The sequence below is a fragment of the Microcebus murinus genome, chromosome 6 (assembly GCF_040939455.1).
Source record: "Microcebus murinus isolate Inina chromosome 6, M.murinus_Inina_mat1.0, whole genome shotgun sequence".
Classification (NCBI taxonomy): domain Eukaryota; kingdom Metazoa; phylum Chordata; class Mammalia; order Primates; family Cheirogaleidae; genus Microcebus; species Microcebus murinus.
The window spans coordinates 4401990-4417700 of record NC_134109.1 but is presented as its reverse complement, the minus strand read 5'-3'; the positions used below and the strand labels follow the sequence as shown (position 1 = coordinate 4417700).

The 15711-nt window shown below is 44.8% G+C and overlaps 1 protein-coding gene across 1 annotated transcript in view; it reads left to right on the top strand.

Annotated features, from left to right (window-relative positions):
• Positions 1-15711, top strand: part of DYNC1H1 (dynein cytoplasmic 1 heavy chain 1) — a 68360-nt gene that overhangs the window by 17910 nt on the left and 34739 nt on the right. Inside the window, exons 9-28 of the mRNA XM_076003711.1 lie at positions 184-363; positions 1468-1617; positions 3259-3405; positions 5928-6068; positions 6751-6927; positions 7064-7174; positions 7255-7374; positions 8450-8689; positions 10055-10210; positions 10352-10465; positions 10709-10819; positions 10905-11114; positions 11295-11441; positions 11653-11819; positions 11911-12084; positions 12991-13156; positions 13240-13428; positions 13518-13712; positions 14327-14609; positions 14852-14952. Coding sequence (XP_075859826.1) covers positions 184-363; positions 1468-1617; positions 3259-3405; positions 5928-6068; positions 6751-6927; positions 7064-7174; positions 7255-7374; positions 8450-8689; positions 10055-10210; positions 10352-10465; positions 10709-10819; positions 10905-11114; positions 11295-11441; positions 11653-11819; positions 11911-12084; positions 12991-13156; positions 13240-13428; positions 13518-13712; positions 14327-14609; positions 14852-14952 — 3279 coding nt within the window. The remainder of the gene's footprint in view (positions 1-183; positions 364-1467; positions 1618-3258; positions 3406-5927; positions 6069-6750; positions 6928-7063; positions 7175-7254; positions 7375-8449; positions 8690-10054; positions 10211-10351; positions 10466-10708; positions 10820-10904; positions 11115-11294; positions 11442-11652; positions 11820-11910; positions 12085-12990; positions 13157-13239; positions 13429-13517; positions 13713-14326; positions 14610-14851; positions 14953-15711) is intronic.

The following is a 15711-nucleotide window of genomic DNA, read 5'->3' as shown; positions in this document are numbered from 1 at the left end:
CCGATAGTGTTCCCTACATCCCCTTCCCACCGTGAGGACATGGGGGTGGGGGTCAGCGTTCACAGCTATTTATGGAAGGACTTCTCTGCCTTGAGGATTTGTTAATTACCTGAAAAGAAAGTATGTAAAAGTAAAGGAACAGAGTGAATCGATGTTTTAAATATCATATATTCTTTCCTTCAGGTGGACGATCTGCTGATTATTGAAGAAAAGATAGACCTGGAAGTCCGTTCCTTGGAAACCTGTATGTATGATCACAAGACTTTCTCAGAGATCCTGAACAGAGTCCAGAAAGCGGTGGACGACTTGAATCTGCACTCCTACTCCAACCTGCCCATCTGGGTCAACAAGCTTGACATGGAGGTGAGGGCTAGGGTTTGTTTGATTCTCCTGCTGACGTAAGAGTGGACCCTGTTCAGTAAGTTTATCATCACTGAGAAGGGTTTTTCCTTAGAAAAAAGAAAACCCTATCTGTGTTAGGCCAGTTCCACTCCAGAACCCCATTTAACTAATGGTAGAACTGAACTGTGGTCCTACACATCGGTACTCAAGCCAGGGTCAAGTTGGAAGCAGCAAGGTGTGAGGGAGGAGGGAGTGGTCCCTTTCTTTGCTGGATATTTGACAACTTCTGTTTGCCCTTGCCTGCTCCTCTCATGATGGGCCCTTCCCTGGCCCTCCAGGGTCCTCCTGATGACCCTGCCCCGCCACTAGGTTTAGAAAGGAGTCCCCAGCCACAGAATACTCTTATTCCTGGTGTAGAGAACCATGGCCCAGCCCTGGGGAGGGGTGGGGTGGGGTGGAGGTGGAGAGTGTGTGTGTGTGTGTGTGTGTGTGTGTGTGTGTGTGTGTGTGTGTGTGCGCGCGCGCCCACGTGCACACCTTAGGAGGAAATTTTATAGCAGATGTTACATGTTGTGCTCCGTCAGTTCCTGAGCTTTTTGTGGTTTTTTTTTCTTTTCTCTTTTCAAGTGGAAAAGTAAGTTGCAGTATATCCACATAATGGGGTGCTAACCGTGAAAGTTAACAAACCCCACTTTCCTGAACCCAAAGATGGTCTGAAAGCCCCTGGTTCTTGTCCAGCCGCCCTCACCAACTTCCCAGGATGGTTGTTTGTGGCCTAAGGCAGACTGTTGGCAAAGGCTTACAGACATCCTATTTGTAGGAAATTTACTAGTGTCATTCTAGATCAGAGAGAAGACTGCATTTGTATTAGTTTCCTTGACACTTACAAGTTGGAAAGCTTGGTGATTCAGTTAGCCCAAAGGTAGAGAACTCAGTCAGCCTAACTGTGACCAGTTACCCAAGACGGGAGGAGGTGACGAAGTGAGACTGAGAATTAAGAGATGTAGGATTGTAGTTAGTAACTTTTATCTTTGACCTGAAACACCTATTGCTCTTTCTAATTCTCATACTTTGTGAGCTGACTTTCAGAAGAAACACAGTTCTCTGACACTACTTTCTCTGTAGATTGAAAGAATACTGGGCGTTCGTCTACAAGCTGGCCTAAGAGCTTGGACCCAGGTTCTTCTTGGACAAGCTGAAGATAAAGCAGAAGTTGACATGGATACGGATGCCCCACAAGTCAGTCACAAGCCTGGTGGAGAGCCAAAAATCAAAGTGAGTATTGCCTATGGCGTTTTACTTGCGAGTAAGTCATATAAATTCTCCCTGTAGGAAGTACCTATGAAAAAGTCACTTTATAGCAGAGAACCGGACAGACACCTTACCCAGGTTGTAAAGATTAGCATCACCATTGAGATGGTGTATTGTGTGACCCTCTGAGATCATGTGGTGAAAGGGCACTGTGGTCTGTCTCCCAGGATCTTCAGTCTCCTTCTAAACATGACAGAAACATCATACACACGCAGAGTGAGGGTCAGTCTACAGACCACCTGCCCAATACTCTTCCAGAGTGTCAGGGTCATGAAAGACTAGGAAAAACTGAAAAAATGTCACAGATTTGAAGGGATTAAGGAGATGTGACAGCTAAATGTAATGTAGTATCTTGGATTAAATCCTGGGAACCTGGCTGAAGTCTACATTTTTTTTTTTTTTTTTTTTTTTTTTTGAGACAGAGTCTCGCTTTGTTGCCCAGGCTAGAGTGAGTGCCGTGGCGTCAGCCTAGCTCACAGCAACCTCAAACTCCTGGGCTCGAGTGATCCTTCTGCCTCAGCCTCCCGGGTAGCTGGGACTACAGGCATGCGCCACCATGCCCGGCTAATTTTTTTTTTATATATATATCAGTTGGCCAATTAATTTCTTTCTATTTATAGTAGAGACGGGGTCTCGCTCTTGCTCAGGCTGGTTTCGAACTCCTGACCTTGAGCAATCCGCCCGCCTCGGCCTCCCAAGAGCTAGGATTACAGGCGTGAGCCACAGCGCCCGGCCTGAAGTCTACATTTTAGTTAATGGAATTGTGTCAGGTGTTTTCATGATTGCGCTATGTAAGATGTTAGCATTAGAGAAAGGTGGTGAAGGGTATGTGAAACTTCTTGTACTTTCTTTGTAACTCTCCTCTAAGTCTAAAATAATGACAAAAAAAAAGAAGTCTTTTTTTTTTTTTTTTCTTTTGAGACAGAGTCTCGCTTTGTTGCCTAGGCTAGAATGAGTGCCATGGCGTCAGCCTAGCTCACAGCAACCTCAAACTCCTGGGCTTAAGCGATCCTTCTGCCTCAGCCTCCCGAGTAGCTGGGACTACAGGCATGCGCCACCATGCCCGGCTAATTTTTTCTATATATATTTGTTGTGCAGTTAGTTTCTTTCTATTTATAGTAGAGACGGGGTCTCACTCTTGCTCAGGCTGGTTTCAAACTCCTGACCTCGAGCAATCCGCCCGCCTCGGCCTTCCAGAGTGCTAGGATTACAGGCGTGAGACACCGCACTCAGCCAAAAAGAAGTCTTAAAAAAATGAAAAAGAGGCCGGGCGCTGGTGTCTCAGGTCCCGAGGATATTATAACGAGATCCATATGTATGCAGTCAGATCAGACAGGGCTTTTTTGGGTACCTGTTGTGTGTTCAGCACCTGGGCATTAGGGACCCAGAGGGAGGCAGCACCTCCCCTCTGACTTTTATGGTCTTTGTTGGGAGCACAAATGACAACGTGAAATTATTAATACAAGACCACTTCTAATAATCCAGTGACAGACTTTGTGGTCCAGACTTAAGTAGTTTAGTAATTTAGGGAGAGAAGGTGTTAAGTATCAAAACTGTTTTATAGAAATAGATTGCTGAGTAAAAAATGAAACGTTTCTTTCACAGAATGTCGTTCACGAGCTAAGAATAACCAATCAGGTCATCTATTTGAATCCGCCAATTGAGGAGTGCAGATACAAGCTGTATCAGGAAATGTTTGCCTGGAAGATGGTTGTACTGTCTCTCCCCAGGATCCAGAGTCAGAGGTACCAGGTAAGCCTGCAGGGACTCGAGGCACTCGCCTTCTGACCAGGCCTCTCCTGGGGCTCTATGACACTCCTCCAGGGTGCCTCTTTATATAGGATCTTGATGTGTCCTTTCAAACTCCAGACTCCGGTTTAATGTCCTAAAGAAAGCTAGAGGAGGCTTTGTGTGACTTGACCTTTTTCCCAGTTAGCTACTTGACATTTCTAACTTGTCTTGGTAGTCTCTTAGAGATTCCCTCCAAGAGCTGCTTTGGGAATCCTCATTCTTGCTTCTTTCCCTCCCAACCACCCTTTTCACTGGAGAAATTTTCAAATGTACGCAAAAGTAGAGGAAATCACATGAGCTCCCAGCTTTATCAATATATGACCAATTTTATTTCATCTATATTTCTTTCTCCTACCTCCCTATCTCTACCAGATTATTTTAAAGTAAATCCCAGCTATACTTTTATTAGTATATTTCTAGAACAAAAAGGAAACTCAAGAGATTAATTTAGTCCCTAGCCTGGAGCCATTGTTACTTCTAAATAGAACCAGTGGTTTTTCAAGTAAAAACATTCTGTAACCTGTATTCTAGCAGACTCTTCTAGAATTTAGTAATCTAATTAGAAAGTTATCTCTTTCTTTCTTAATTTCAATTCAGTTCTTTTAGGACTTTTTGAGGTAATTAACTGCCCATGGCTTGAAATCTTGCCAGTGATTAGCCCAGAACTTGGCAATGTCCAGCTAATCAGAACCAAGCTATAAATATGGTTCCTGCCCCTCAAGGAGTCTACATACAGTCTTTAGGGTCTGTCTTGTCCTGTTTCTCCTGTTTTTAACCAGCTGTGTTTCTGTTTGTATTGTTCCTGTTTATCTCCAAATTTTACAAACTAGAGCCAACACTTTGTTCCTCAGCAGTTCTTCATCCTGTCGGTGCATACACCTGACCCCAAGTCTCCCTGCAGCCATCCTGTGCTCCTCCTGGGAAGCTCTGGGGAGGGGCCGTCTGTGCCAGCTGCCCCAGGTCTCCCACCCGCCACCGCCTGCTCCAGTGCGATCATGGCAGCCTCCTCCCTGCTGGCTAGTGGACTTCTCAGTCCTTGCCTTAGCCCCTGCCTGATTGCAGGATGTGACAAGAATGCCCCTCCCTCCTCCTGAGGGCCCTCTTCACTTGGCTCTTCCAGAACACCATGCTCTCCTGGTTTTCCTCCTACCTCACTGGCTGGTTCCTTTGCCAGCCCTCTTCCTAATCTCTAAATGTTCCGTGCTCTCTCTACCACCTTGCACTCTCTTAATGGTCTCATCCAGTCTCATGATTTACAAACCGTCTGTATGCTGGTGGCTCCGTGTTCTTCTCTGCAGCCTGACCATTATGCTGAACTCAGGCCTGTCTGTGCAGCTGCCTATGGGCATCTCCACTTGGCTGTCTGGTAGACGTGTCAAACTGAACATGTCTCCAGTCCTCCCCTCAAGTTTGATCTTACCCTCATCTCTCCTTTCCCATCCTTCACCCACTTAGGCCAGAAATCACAGTGTTATCCTTGACTCCTATTGTCTCTCTTTTTGAAATTAACCCTGATCTGTTTCTTACCAAATCCATTGCTACCACTCTTGTCAAAGGTACCACCACCTCTCACTTGGATTATTAATGTTCCCTACCATCTGTTCTTTCACCTTTGCCCGCCTAAAATCTGTTTTCAACACAGCAGCCAGAGCAAGTCATAGATTCTCAGTCAATACCAACACTGCTCTGAAAAGCCCTTAACGGCTTCCCGTCTCAGTAGAACAGCCCAGGTCGCACAGCGGCTTGCTGCGCCCCATGTAGTATGCTGCGTGTTGCTTCTCTGCCTTCAGCTCCTGCTTCTCCCCTCACTGGCTCTGCTCCTGCCACACTGGTCTTTTGCTGGTCCTCAAGCGTGCCAGGCAGGCTCTTGCCCCTGGGCCTTTGCACTTGCAGGTCTCTGCTCAGTATCCCTCGTGGCAGACACCTACGTGGCTCACGCCCTCTCCTCCTCCTGGCCTTTGCTCAAAGTCACCTTCTTGGTGAGGCCTTTCCTGACCTCTCTATTAAAATACAGCCTCCCCTGCCCCACACTCCCTGTCCTCCTTTCTCTTTCTCCATAGGATTTATCACCACCTAACATGCTGTGTATTTTGCTTATTCCTTGATTGTCTTCCTCCTCCTGTAGGACGTAAATCCACGTGAGCAGGGATTTTTGTCTGTTTGCTATACCTGGAATAGCATCTGGCACTCAAATAGTTGAAATAAGCAAAGGGTTTCACGTGTTATTAAACTATTTTTGCAGTGTGCCCTTAGTGATGCAGCATTTTTCTATGTTGTAGTTAATCATCCCTTTTATTGGTTTGATGAGTTAAATATAAGTGGACTTTCTGGTTACTGGTGGCTGAGGTAAGTGGATGTTATCCCTTAAATCCCATTTTGGTTGTCAGCTGTTCTTTCTGTTCATTTTAATTAAGTAAAAGATGATGTTGAGCTCAGCGCTTTCATACATAGTACTTGCATTCTTTTCGGCTTTGGTTGGCTAGGTGGGTGTACATTATGAATTGACTGAAGAAGAGAAATTCTATCGGAACGCTTTGACACGGATGCCTGACGGCCCCGTTGCCCTGGAAGAGTCGTATTCCGCCGTCATGGGCATTGTAACTGAAGTCGAGCAGTATGTCAAGGTCAGAACTTCCTAACTTCGTTCAAATACGTTAGTCTATCCTAGGTAAGAGTATGGGATATAAAGAATATGGAGCTAAAGATCTTAACTATATATAAAAATGGTTCACTAGATAATATTTGCTTATTTTAAAGCATAGAGTGAACAATAGGACACATCTTTTGGGGTTTTAAGTATGGTTTTTGAGAACAGTAAGTTTTGTTGATATGAAAATTCCAAGACTCTAAAGTGAGAATTTTTTCTAATGGTGACAAAAGAATATGAAACTTTTTAATGGAATATGAGCATGCTATGTAATAACCTACAAAATGAAAAATCAGGCCAAGCACGGTGCCCCATGCCTGTAACCCTAGCACTCTGGGAGGCCAAGGCGGGCAGATTGCTCAAGGTCAGGAGTTCGAAACCAGCCTGAGCAAGAGCGAGACCTCATCTCTACTATAAATAAAAAAGAAATTAATTGGCCAACTAACATACATAGACAAAAGTAGCTGGGCATGGTGGCGCATGCCTGTAGTCCCAGCTACTCGGGAGGCTGAGGCAGGAGGATCACTTGAGCCCAGGAGTTTGAGGTTGCTGTGAGCTAGGTTGATGCCATGGCACTCACTCTAGCCTGGGCAACAAAGCGAGACTCTGTCTCAAAAAAAAGAAAAATCAAACTGAGTAATCGTGTTCTTCATTTGCAGGTTTGGCTTCAGTACCAGTGTTTATGGGATATGCAAGCTGAAAACATCTATAACAGACTCGGGGAAGATCTCAACAAGTGGCAAGCTCTCTTGGTCCAGATAAGGAAGGCCAGAGGGACCTTTGACAATGCGGAAACCAAGAAAGAGTTTGGGCCAGTAGTTATAGATTACGGCAAGGTGAGCTCTGCTGTCTTCTTGGAAGGTGTCAGGGAAGCTGTAAAAGGAGCGTTTCTGTTAGACTGAAATTGAACCTAAGCGCAGCCACGCCAGCAGGAAAGGACTGATGATGTGTTGTGTGCTGCTTCACCTACAGGTACAATCTAAGGTGAACTTGAAGTATGACTCTTGGCATAAAGAGGTTCTCAGCAAATTCGGACAGATGTTAGGATCAAACATGACAGAATTCCATTCCCAGATCTCAAAGGTGAGGTAGGATTCCACCAGTGTAACCAGTCTACTGGTAAACCTCAGCTCCATGGTAAAGTATTCCCTCCCTCTGAACAGTCTCGCCAAGAGCTGGAGCAGCACTCGGTGGACACGGCCAGCACCTCTGATGCGGTGACCTTCATCACCTACGTGCAGTCTTTGAAACGGAAGATCAAGCAGTTTGAGAAGCAAGTTGAGGTGAGCTCTATGAATATTTAAAACTTTCAAACTAGACCTCTAGTTTAATTTGGCTTTTATAATATTTTGCATTCTGAGAGCATGCTCTGATAGAACCCCTAAGGCATTATTTTCTTACAGTATGGGACCACCTCTATTATAACCCTTGCTAACATTCAGGGCAGATACTGGCATTATGGGAATCTACATTCTATTAATAGAAGCTCTGCACATGATTCTTATACACAGCAAGGTTGGAGAACCCCTATTTCTGCCTTTTAAAATCTTTTAAGTAAACTTTAGGCTGGGCATCATGGCTTACACCTGTAATCCTAGCACTTTAGGAGGCCAGGGCAGGACCGTTTGAGGCCAGGAGTTCAAGACCAGCCTGAGCAACATAGTGACACTCCATCTCTGCCCCCCAGAAATTTTTAAATTAAAAAATGTTTTAAAAAATAAAATCTTTGGCCTGGCATAGTGGCTCACACCTATAATCCTAGTACTTTGGGATGCCAAAGCAGGAAGATTGCTTGAGGCCAGGAGTTCAAGACCACCCTGAGCAACATAGCAAGGCCCCATCTCTACAAAAAAAGCAGAAAAATTAGCTGGCATGGTGGCGCATACCCCTACTCCAGCTTCTTGGGAGGCAAGAGGATCACTTAAGCTCAGGAGTTTGAGACTGCCAAGAGCTACAGAGAGCTGCAGTGACAGCACTGCGCTCTAGCCCCAGCAACAGAGCAGAGACCCTGCCTCCAAAAAAAGCCTTTTATTTTAGTTGTTTTTAAGTCATCAAACTTGAATATCTTTTATAATTCAGAATGAAGGGATGAAGCACAGCTCCACTGTGCTTTAAATCCTGTCCAGGGCATTTGGATGCATTGAGTTACAATAACTAGACTAGCTATGTTGGACTCTAGGAGCATGACGCCCTCTTACCACAATAATCGTGGGATGGAAGGTTTTAGGAGAAGAGCATGTGTGTTGATCTTACATGTTCTATAGCCATAAAGTGCCTTCTCTCTCATGGGGCTCTGATAATAGTTTCAGTTATTGTTATAGAAGAAAAAAAATTCAGTTTATTTTTTAACTCTCAAAGCTCTACCGCAATGGTCAGCGCCTGCTGGAAAAGCAGAGGTTCCAGTTCCCGCCTTCCTGGCTTTACATCGACAACATCGAGGGGGAGTGGGGGGCCTTCAATGACATCATGCGGCGGAAGGACTCTGCCATTCAGCAGCAGGTGGCAAACCTGCAAATGAAGATCGTCCAGGAGGACCGGGCCGTGGAAAGCCGCACCACCGACCTGCTGACGGACTGGGAGAAGACCAAGCCCGTCACGGTGAGTCCTGCCTGGCTGTGCTCCAGGAGACTGCTACCCCAGCAGCATGTTGTGCACTTTCCTTCAGCCTTCCGAAAACTTGCTGCAGCTTAGCTTTTCAGTATTGAAGACTTTTTTTTTCCTTTTTGTAATTAAAAAAGCAGTACTTGCGTATAGTAAATGTGAAAGCCAACTTAGACCTCTTTTTACCCAGAATGGCAATCATTTAAGTCAGGAGTTGGTTTCAAGGATTAAAGTTTTTCTGTTCTTAAGTTGCCCTGTTATAAAACACGTATTTTGAGTCGGGTGGTGACAGTGCTGCAGAGCAGGTGGGAGGGCGCTGGCCAGGGTGGAGGGGGTGCTGGTGGTCACTGCTGTGTCGGAGTGGTGACACTGAAGGGGAGACCTGAAGCAGCGGAGCTGGCAGGTCATGCTGACAGCAGAGGTGACAGCAAGTAGATGACAATATATTTGGTTTACTAAGGGTAGAATTCAAAATTTCATTTATTTAGACAGGCTTAGAAAAGTGCAAAGGATGTTAAAATATTTTGAATGCTAATCTGGTTTGGGGCTGTAAGTTTTCCACAGGTGGCAAGGTAGGCCAGATGGCAGACTGGGCCTCTCGTGATGCTCTGCTAGTTAGTGTTCTGTCCTGCCCGTAGCCATGTCCGTGCTGCCACTGGGCCCTTGCACTTTCTGCTTAGGTCTTATTTTGGTTCAGTGGTCCTGTTTTTAAGAAGTCTCTGCTTTTGTGAGTGCTTAGGTTATGAATGCTCACTCTAGCAGGGGAGTGAGTGTTAATAGCAAGGTTCTGGTCACCAACATTTGAGTATTTCTTTGTCAGTCAACTTGGTGCTAGTAACAAGTCATAACTAAAATGTTAATTGTGTTTTGTTTTGGTGGAAAACTGTAAGATTTTGTATAGTTCTCAAAAGTTATTAAAATGCAAAGGAAGTATGTAAATAGTAATGTCAATGCTGAAATAGAGCCCATTTCTGGTGATTTCTCGTTCTGAGTGACGGATGTGACAACTGTGTATGTCAGGGAAGGTGTGGCTGACAGGCCCACAGAGCTTTGTCCTCTTGGACCGAGTCTGTGCTGACTCTTCTCCGCCCACTCCCACGGTCGTGAGATGATGGCTGAATCGAGAGACGTTTCACCATTATGAGACTTTTGTTTATGTGAAATTTGACATAAAACTTTGATTCAGCGCTGTGCATGCATTCTAAGTGCACTTCCCGTATCCACATGAAGATATGCTCAGTTATGCTTAAGGAATCAGAAATTTCCAGAAGCCCAGCAGGCCCCCACCATCATTTTGGAGCCCGAGTGTTCCTCTCTCTCGAGACTTTGCACTGCAATTCTCCGTGCTTGGACTGCTTTCAGGGCAACCTTCGCCCAGAGGAGGCGCTTCAGGCTCTCACCATATACGAAGGGAAGTTTGGCAGGCTGAAGGACGACAGGGAGAAGTGCGCGAAGGCCAAGGAGGCGCTGGAGCTGACGGACACGGGGCTGCTCAGCGGCAGTGAGGAGCGCGTGCAGGTGAGAGCCGCTGCAGAGGGTGTCAGGACTCCCGCTCTTGCCCTGACTCTGCCACCGCCCTGGGTCATCTCAAGGGCCCGGCCAGATTCTGAGGTGACTTCTGTTTCCACAGCTCAGCTGCTTTACTATTCTCAATCACAGGTGGCCTTAGAAGAATTACAGGACCTCAAAGGCGTTTGGTCAGAACTCTCTAAGGTCTGGGAGCAAATTGATCAGATGAAGGAGCAACCTTGGGTTTCAGTACAGCCTCGAAAGGTACATCTTGTCAAAATAGATGCTTGTGTATGTTCCCATGTTAATAGTTGTGGGCTTCAGGAACTTTGCAAACCAAGTTTGTGTATTCGTATTGTGAGTTCACAGGCTGTCACTTAATATCCTGCAAGTCGTTCCCATTATTCTTCCAGAATAATGTAATTTACTTTTAAATATTTTAAAAAATATTTCATAATTTAAAGAAATGTTGACAAATTAAATAACATCTCCGGTTTCTCTTAACAGCTTCGACAAAATTTAGATGGCCTGCTGAACCAGCTGAAGAACTTCCCCGCCCGGCTGCGGCAGTACGCGTCCTACGAGTTTGTTCAGCGGCTGCTGAAAGGTTACATGAAGGTAGGTGAGCAGTGCCACACAGTGGTGAATGTCGGTTAGACATGCACCTGCACACATAACTTTGTTCCCTTTATTTTCTCCACAGATAAATATGTTGGTGATTGAATTGAAATCTGAGGCACTTAAAGATCGCCATTGGAAACAGCTGATGAAAAGGCTTCGCGTTAATTGGGTTGTTTCTGAGCTAACCCTTGGCCAAATCTGGGATGTTGACTTGCAGAAAAATGAAGCCATTGTCAAGGATGTGCTGCTTGTGGCACAAGGGGAAATGGCTCTGGAAGAATTTTTGAAGCAGGCAAGTAACAGGACTGGATGGGCACTTCTATGTAGTGTTCCGGGCTGTTGCATAGCTGAGTTAGGCAAAAATGGAGCCTTTTTCATCTGCGGTTGTTGTTGTTCCCGTGTTGCATCGTCACTTTCCCAACTGGTGAATGCTCACCTACTAATAACATGCCTCTTTCTGGTTTCAATTCAGATAAGAGAAGTATGGAATACTTATGAACTTGACTTGGTTAACTATCAGAACAAATGCCGCCTGATCCGAGGCTGGGACGACCTCTTCAACAAGGTCAAAGAGCACATCAACAGCGTCTCCGCCATGAAGCTGTCTCCCTACTACAAGGTGCTGTGCCACGGAGACTCCCTCCCTGATCAGTGTGTTCTGCACTTTCGCTATTATACCTTCTGACTGACAGTTACTAGATGTCTGTTTTTTTTAAATGTGAATCAGATTATTCCATGGTACCCTAATCTGCATTTTTCTGTGAATTTGAGTTCGAACTTTTCAGTGAAAAGGTTAGCAGTTGACCTCTGCCCTCCCGTCTGCCCACCAGGTTTTTGAAGAGGATGCACTGAGCTGGGAAGACAAGCTGAACCGTATCATGGCTCTCTTCGATGTGTGGATCGATGTGCAGAGGCGGTGGGTCTACCTGGAAGGCATCTTCACAGGCAGTGCGGATATCAAGCACCTGCTGCCAGTGGAAACCCAGCGGTTCCAGAGGTACGGCCTCCAGCCAGGGAGCCGGGTATTGACAGTGGCTGGTGACCACTCTTCACACAAAGGCTGACGTATGTTTTGGTTTGGTTTGTAGTATCAGCACGGAGTTTTTGGCTCTAATGAAAAAAGTATCCAAATCTCCCCTTGTTATGGATGTTCTGAACATTCAGGGGGTACAGAGGTCTCTGGAAAGACTGGCAGACCTCCTAGGAAAGATCCAGAAAGCACTGGGAGAATACCTGGAAAGGGAACGATCATCTTTCCCCAGGTAAGATACTTGTTTTGAGTTGGCCTGAAATAAAGTTGCACATTTCAGCTGTGCTTCGTTCCACCGGTCTTCTCTCCCTTCTGGGCCTGCGTGTGGGTCAGTTCTGACATCAAGATCTTGTCAGCCGATAATCAAGTTAATGAGTACCATTTCCCTGTCATGCATTGATTCTTAGTTATACCCAGTAGTTCTTAGTTTTCTACCTTTAAATGAAGCTTCATTTAAACTGTCACCCATTCTCCAAGGGAGCTTTCGTTTCGTCCCTTCAGTGTTTGGCTCCGTTTTCTTTTTTTCTTTTTTTTTTTTTTTTTTGTGTGAGACAGAGTCTCGCTTTGTTGCCCAGGCTACAGTGAGTGCCGTGGCGTCAGCCTAGCTCACAGCAACCTCAAACTCCTGGGCTCAAGCGATCCTCCTGCCTCAGCCTCCTGAGTAGCTGGGACTACAAGCATGCACCGCCATGCACAGCTAATTTTTTGTATGTATATATTTAGATGGCCAATTTCTATTTTTAGTAGAGATGGGGTCTCGCTCAGGCTGGTTTCAAACTCCTGACCTTGAGCAATCCGTCCGCCTCAGCCTCCCAGATAGCTCTATTTTCTTAAGTGGCATTTCTTCATTTCTGAATAGTTTGCTTAGGATAAATTGAACATGTTTTTTTAAAGTGAATTAATGAAGTAAGGTGAATGATAGGAAATTCAGTGAATTCTTCTTACTTCGAGATCTTATAATCAAGTGTGTACCTTTTGCCAGTGGTTGGAAGAAATTTGGATGTGATCTGAATTCAGGCTGGAGGCTGTTCACCAGAGGCCATATCCTCTTTCCCTTCCTACAAATTGAAATTTTGCCTTGATTCACTTTACTTGTATATGTAAAATTTTAGCAATTTGAATGCTATTTTCATTTTAGATTCTATTTTGTGGGTGATGAAGATTTGCTTGAAATCATTGGAAATAGCAAGAATGTAGCTAAATTACAGAAACACTTCAAGAAAATGTTTGCTGGAGTTTCAAGCATCATCCTAAATGAGGATAACTCTGTTGTCTTGGGTATTTCATCCCGGGAAGGAGAAGAGGTAGTTAAATTTCTGTTTGTATCTTAGAAAATATCTCCCCATATTTTTGCACATCTTGATTCTTAAAATTTTATTTGTTTCAGGTTATGTTTAAAACTCCTGTGTCAATTACTGAGCATCCTAAAATCAATGAGTGGCTCACACTGGTAGAAAAGGAGATGAGAGTCACCCTGGCTAAACTTCTCGCTGAGTCTGTTACAGAAGTTGAGATTTTTGGTAAAGCAACTTCAATTGACCCAAACACCTACATCACTTGGATTGATAAATATCAGGTAATCTGCAGGAGAAATGGGTGGGCTAAAGATGAATACGCTTGACTGATCTTTAAAATGATCCTCTGGGATTTTGTCATGTTTTTCAGGCCCAGCTTGTGGTTTTGTCAGCCCAGATAGCCTGGTCTGAAAACGTGGAGAACGCACTGAGCAGCGTGGGTGGAGGCGGCGATGCGGCCCCCTTGCACTCCGTGCTGAGCAACGTGGAGGTCACCCTGAATGTGTTGGCGGACTCTGTCCTCATGGAGCAGCCGCCACTGCGAAGACGGAAGCTGGAACACTTGGTTAGTCTCATGCTCAACTCCTTCCTTGCCAGTTAGCTCTTACACCTTCCCCTCAAGCAGTTATTGGAACTTATGCTTGAAAACTGTTTCAGTTAGCATCAAGGGGAAAGGTAGATGGAATTTGGATATCCTCTGACAGCAGGTATTTTGCTCTGTGTCCCCTGTTGAAAGATAATCTTGGTGATGTGCACGAGTTATATGATGTCATGGTAGAAAGAAAGGAACCAATCTTGATCAAGGTCTCTTGCTCTTTGTCATCATCTCCTCCTCAAAGAGGTAGCAATGTGGGCAGCCCCGGCTCCGGGCCCCCAGTGGGCTCGAGGCACACTGTTAAGATGGACACCAGAAAGCCGATCATCACATTTTACGATATGATTGTAGAATTTTTATTTAAAGTGAGGTGTTTGTTTTTTCTGTAACTCTTGATTCTGTGTAATACCATCACAGGAATAGCAATTTATCTTATCTCTCAAAGTGAATTTGCATTTTGGAATATTTGTTGAAAGCCGTTGTAACTGGACCTAGAATCTCAGGTTTAATAATCCATGAACCCAGAGAATACTCTGTACTGGTTTAGCTTATGATAAACTTTTAACGTGATTCTCTTTTTTCAGATTACAGAGTTAGTTCACCAGAGAGATGTTACAAGGTCCTTGATCAAAAGCAAAATTGACAACGCTAAATCTTTTGAATGGCTCAGCCAGATGCGATTCTACTTTGACCCGAAGCAAACTGATGTGTTACAGCAATTGTCCATTCAAATGGCAAATGCCAAATTTAACTATGGCTTTGAGTACCTTGGTGTTCAGGACAAGCTGGTCCAGACCCCTCTCACCGACCGCTGCTATTTGACAATGACACAAGCCTTGGAGGCCAGGCTGGGGGGTTCCCCATTTGGTAAGATATACTCCGCAGAGTTGGATGCATGGAATCCTGTAATAAAAACTTTGAAGATTAAGCTAATGATTTCAATGTATTTCTTAATTACTTGGTTGGTACATTCAAAAATCTTAAATTTGTTTGCATTTATTATATCTGATTTATAGCATAGTTGCTTTTTAAAGTTCTTTTAAAGTTAAAGATATGTTCCCAATTAGATAATGGACTCAAGTACTCAATTATTTTTCTGTAATTAATAGGGCCTGCTGGAACTGGGAAAACAGAGTCAGTCAAAGCCCTTGGCCATCAGCTTGGACGGTTCGTTTTAGTTTTCAACTGTGACGAAACCTTTGATTTCCAGGTGAGAAGCTTTATGGGATCTACCTAAAATCTAATGATGTGAAGGGGTTAATTGGGGAGCATCAAGCTTACACCTGTCTCAAAGGCATCAGCCTTACAGCTCAGCGTGGTTTTATCTCCCCTTCTGAGTCCTTGTAGGTGGGATTTTGAACTGTTGGAGGCATCCGGCATATGTGCTTTGAAGTTGACTTTAGTTTCATGTTTTCAATATCAAATATTTAGTGTAGTATATCTTTTTTTTTTTTTTTTTTTTTTGAGACAGAGTCTCACTTTGTTGCCCAGGCTAGAGTGAGTGCCATGGAGTCAGCCTAGCTCACAGCAACCTCAAAGTCTTGGGCTCAAGGGATCCTTCTGCCTCAGCCTCCCGAGTAGCTGGGACTACAGGCATGCACCACCATGCCTGGCTAATGTTTTCTATTTTTGGTAGAGACGAGGTCTTGCTATTTGCTCAGGCTGGTCTTAAACTCCTGAGCTCAAACGATCCTCCTGCCTCGGCCTCCCAGAGTGCTAGGATTACAGGTGTGAGCCACCATGCCAGGCCCCCTTTTTCTACCAATTTTTTACTGGATGTCATGGCTCACGCTTATAATCCTAGCACTTGGGGAGGCTGAGGCAGGAGGATTGCTTGAGCCCAGGAATTTGAGACCAGCCTGGGTAACATGGCAAGACCCCATCTCTGCCAAAAGTAAAAAAATTAACTGAGTGTGGTGGCCCATACTTGTAGTCCCAGCTACTCAGGATGCTGAAGAGGGAAGATCGC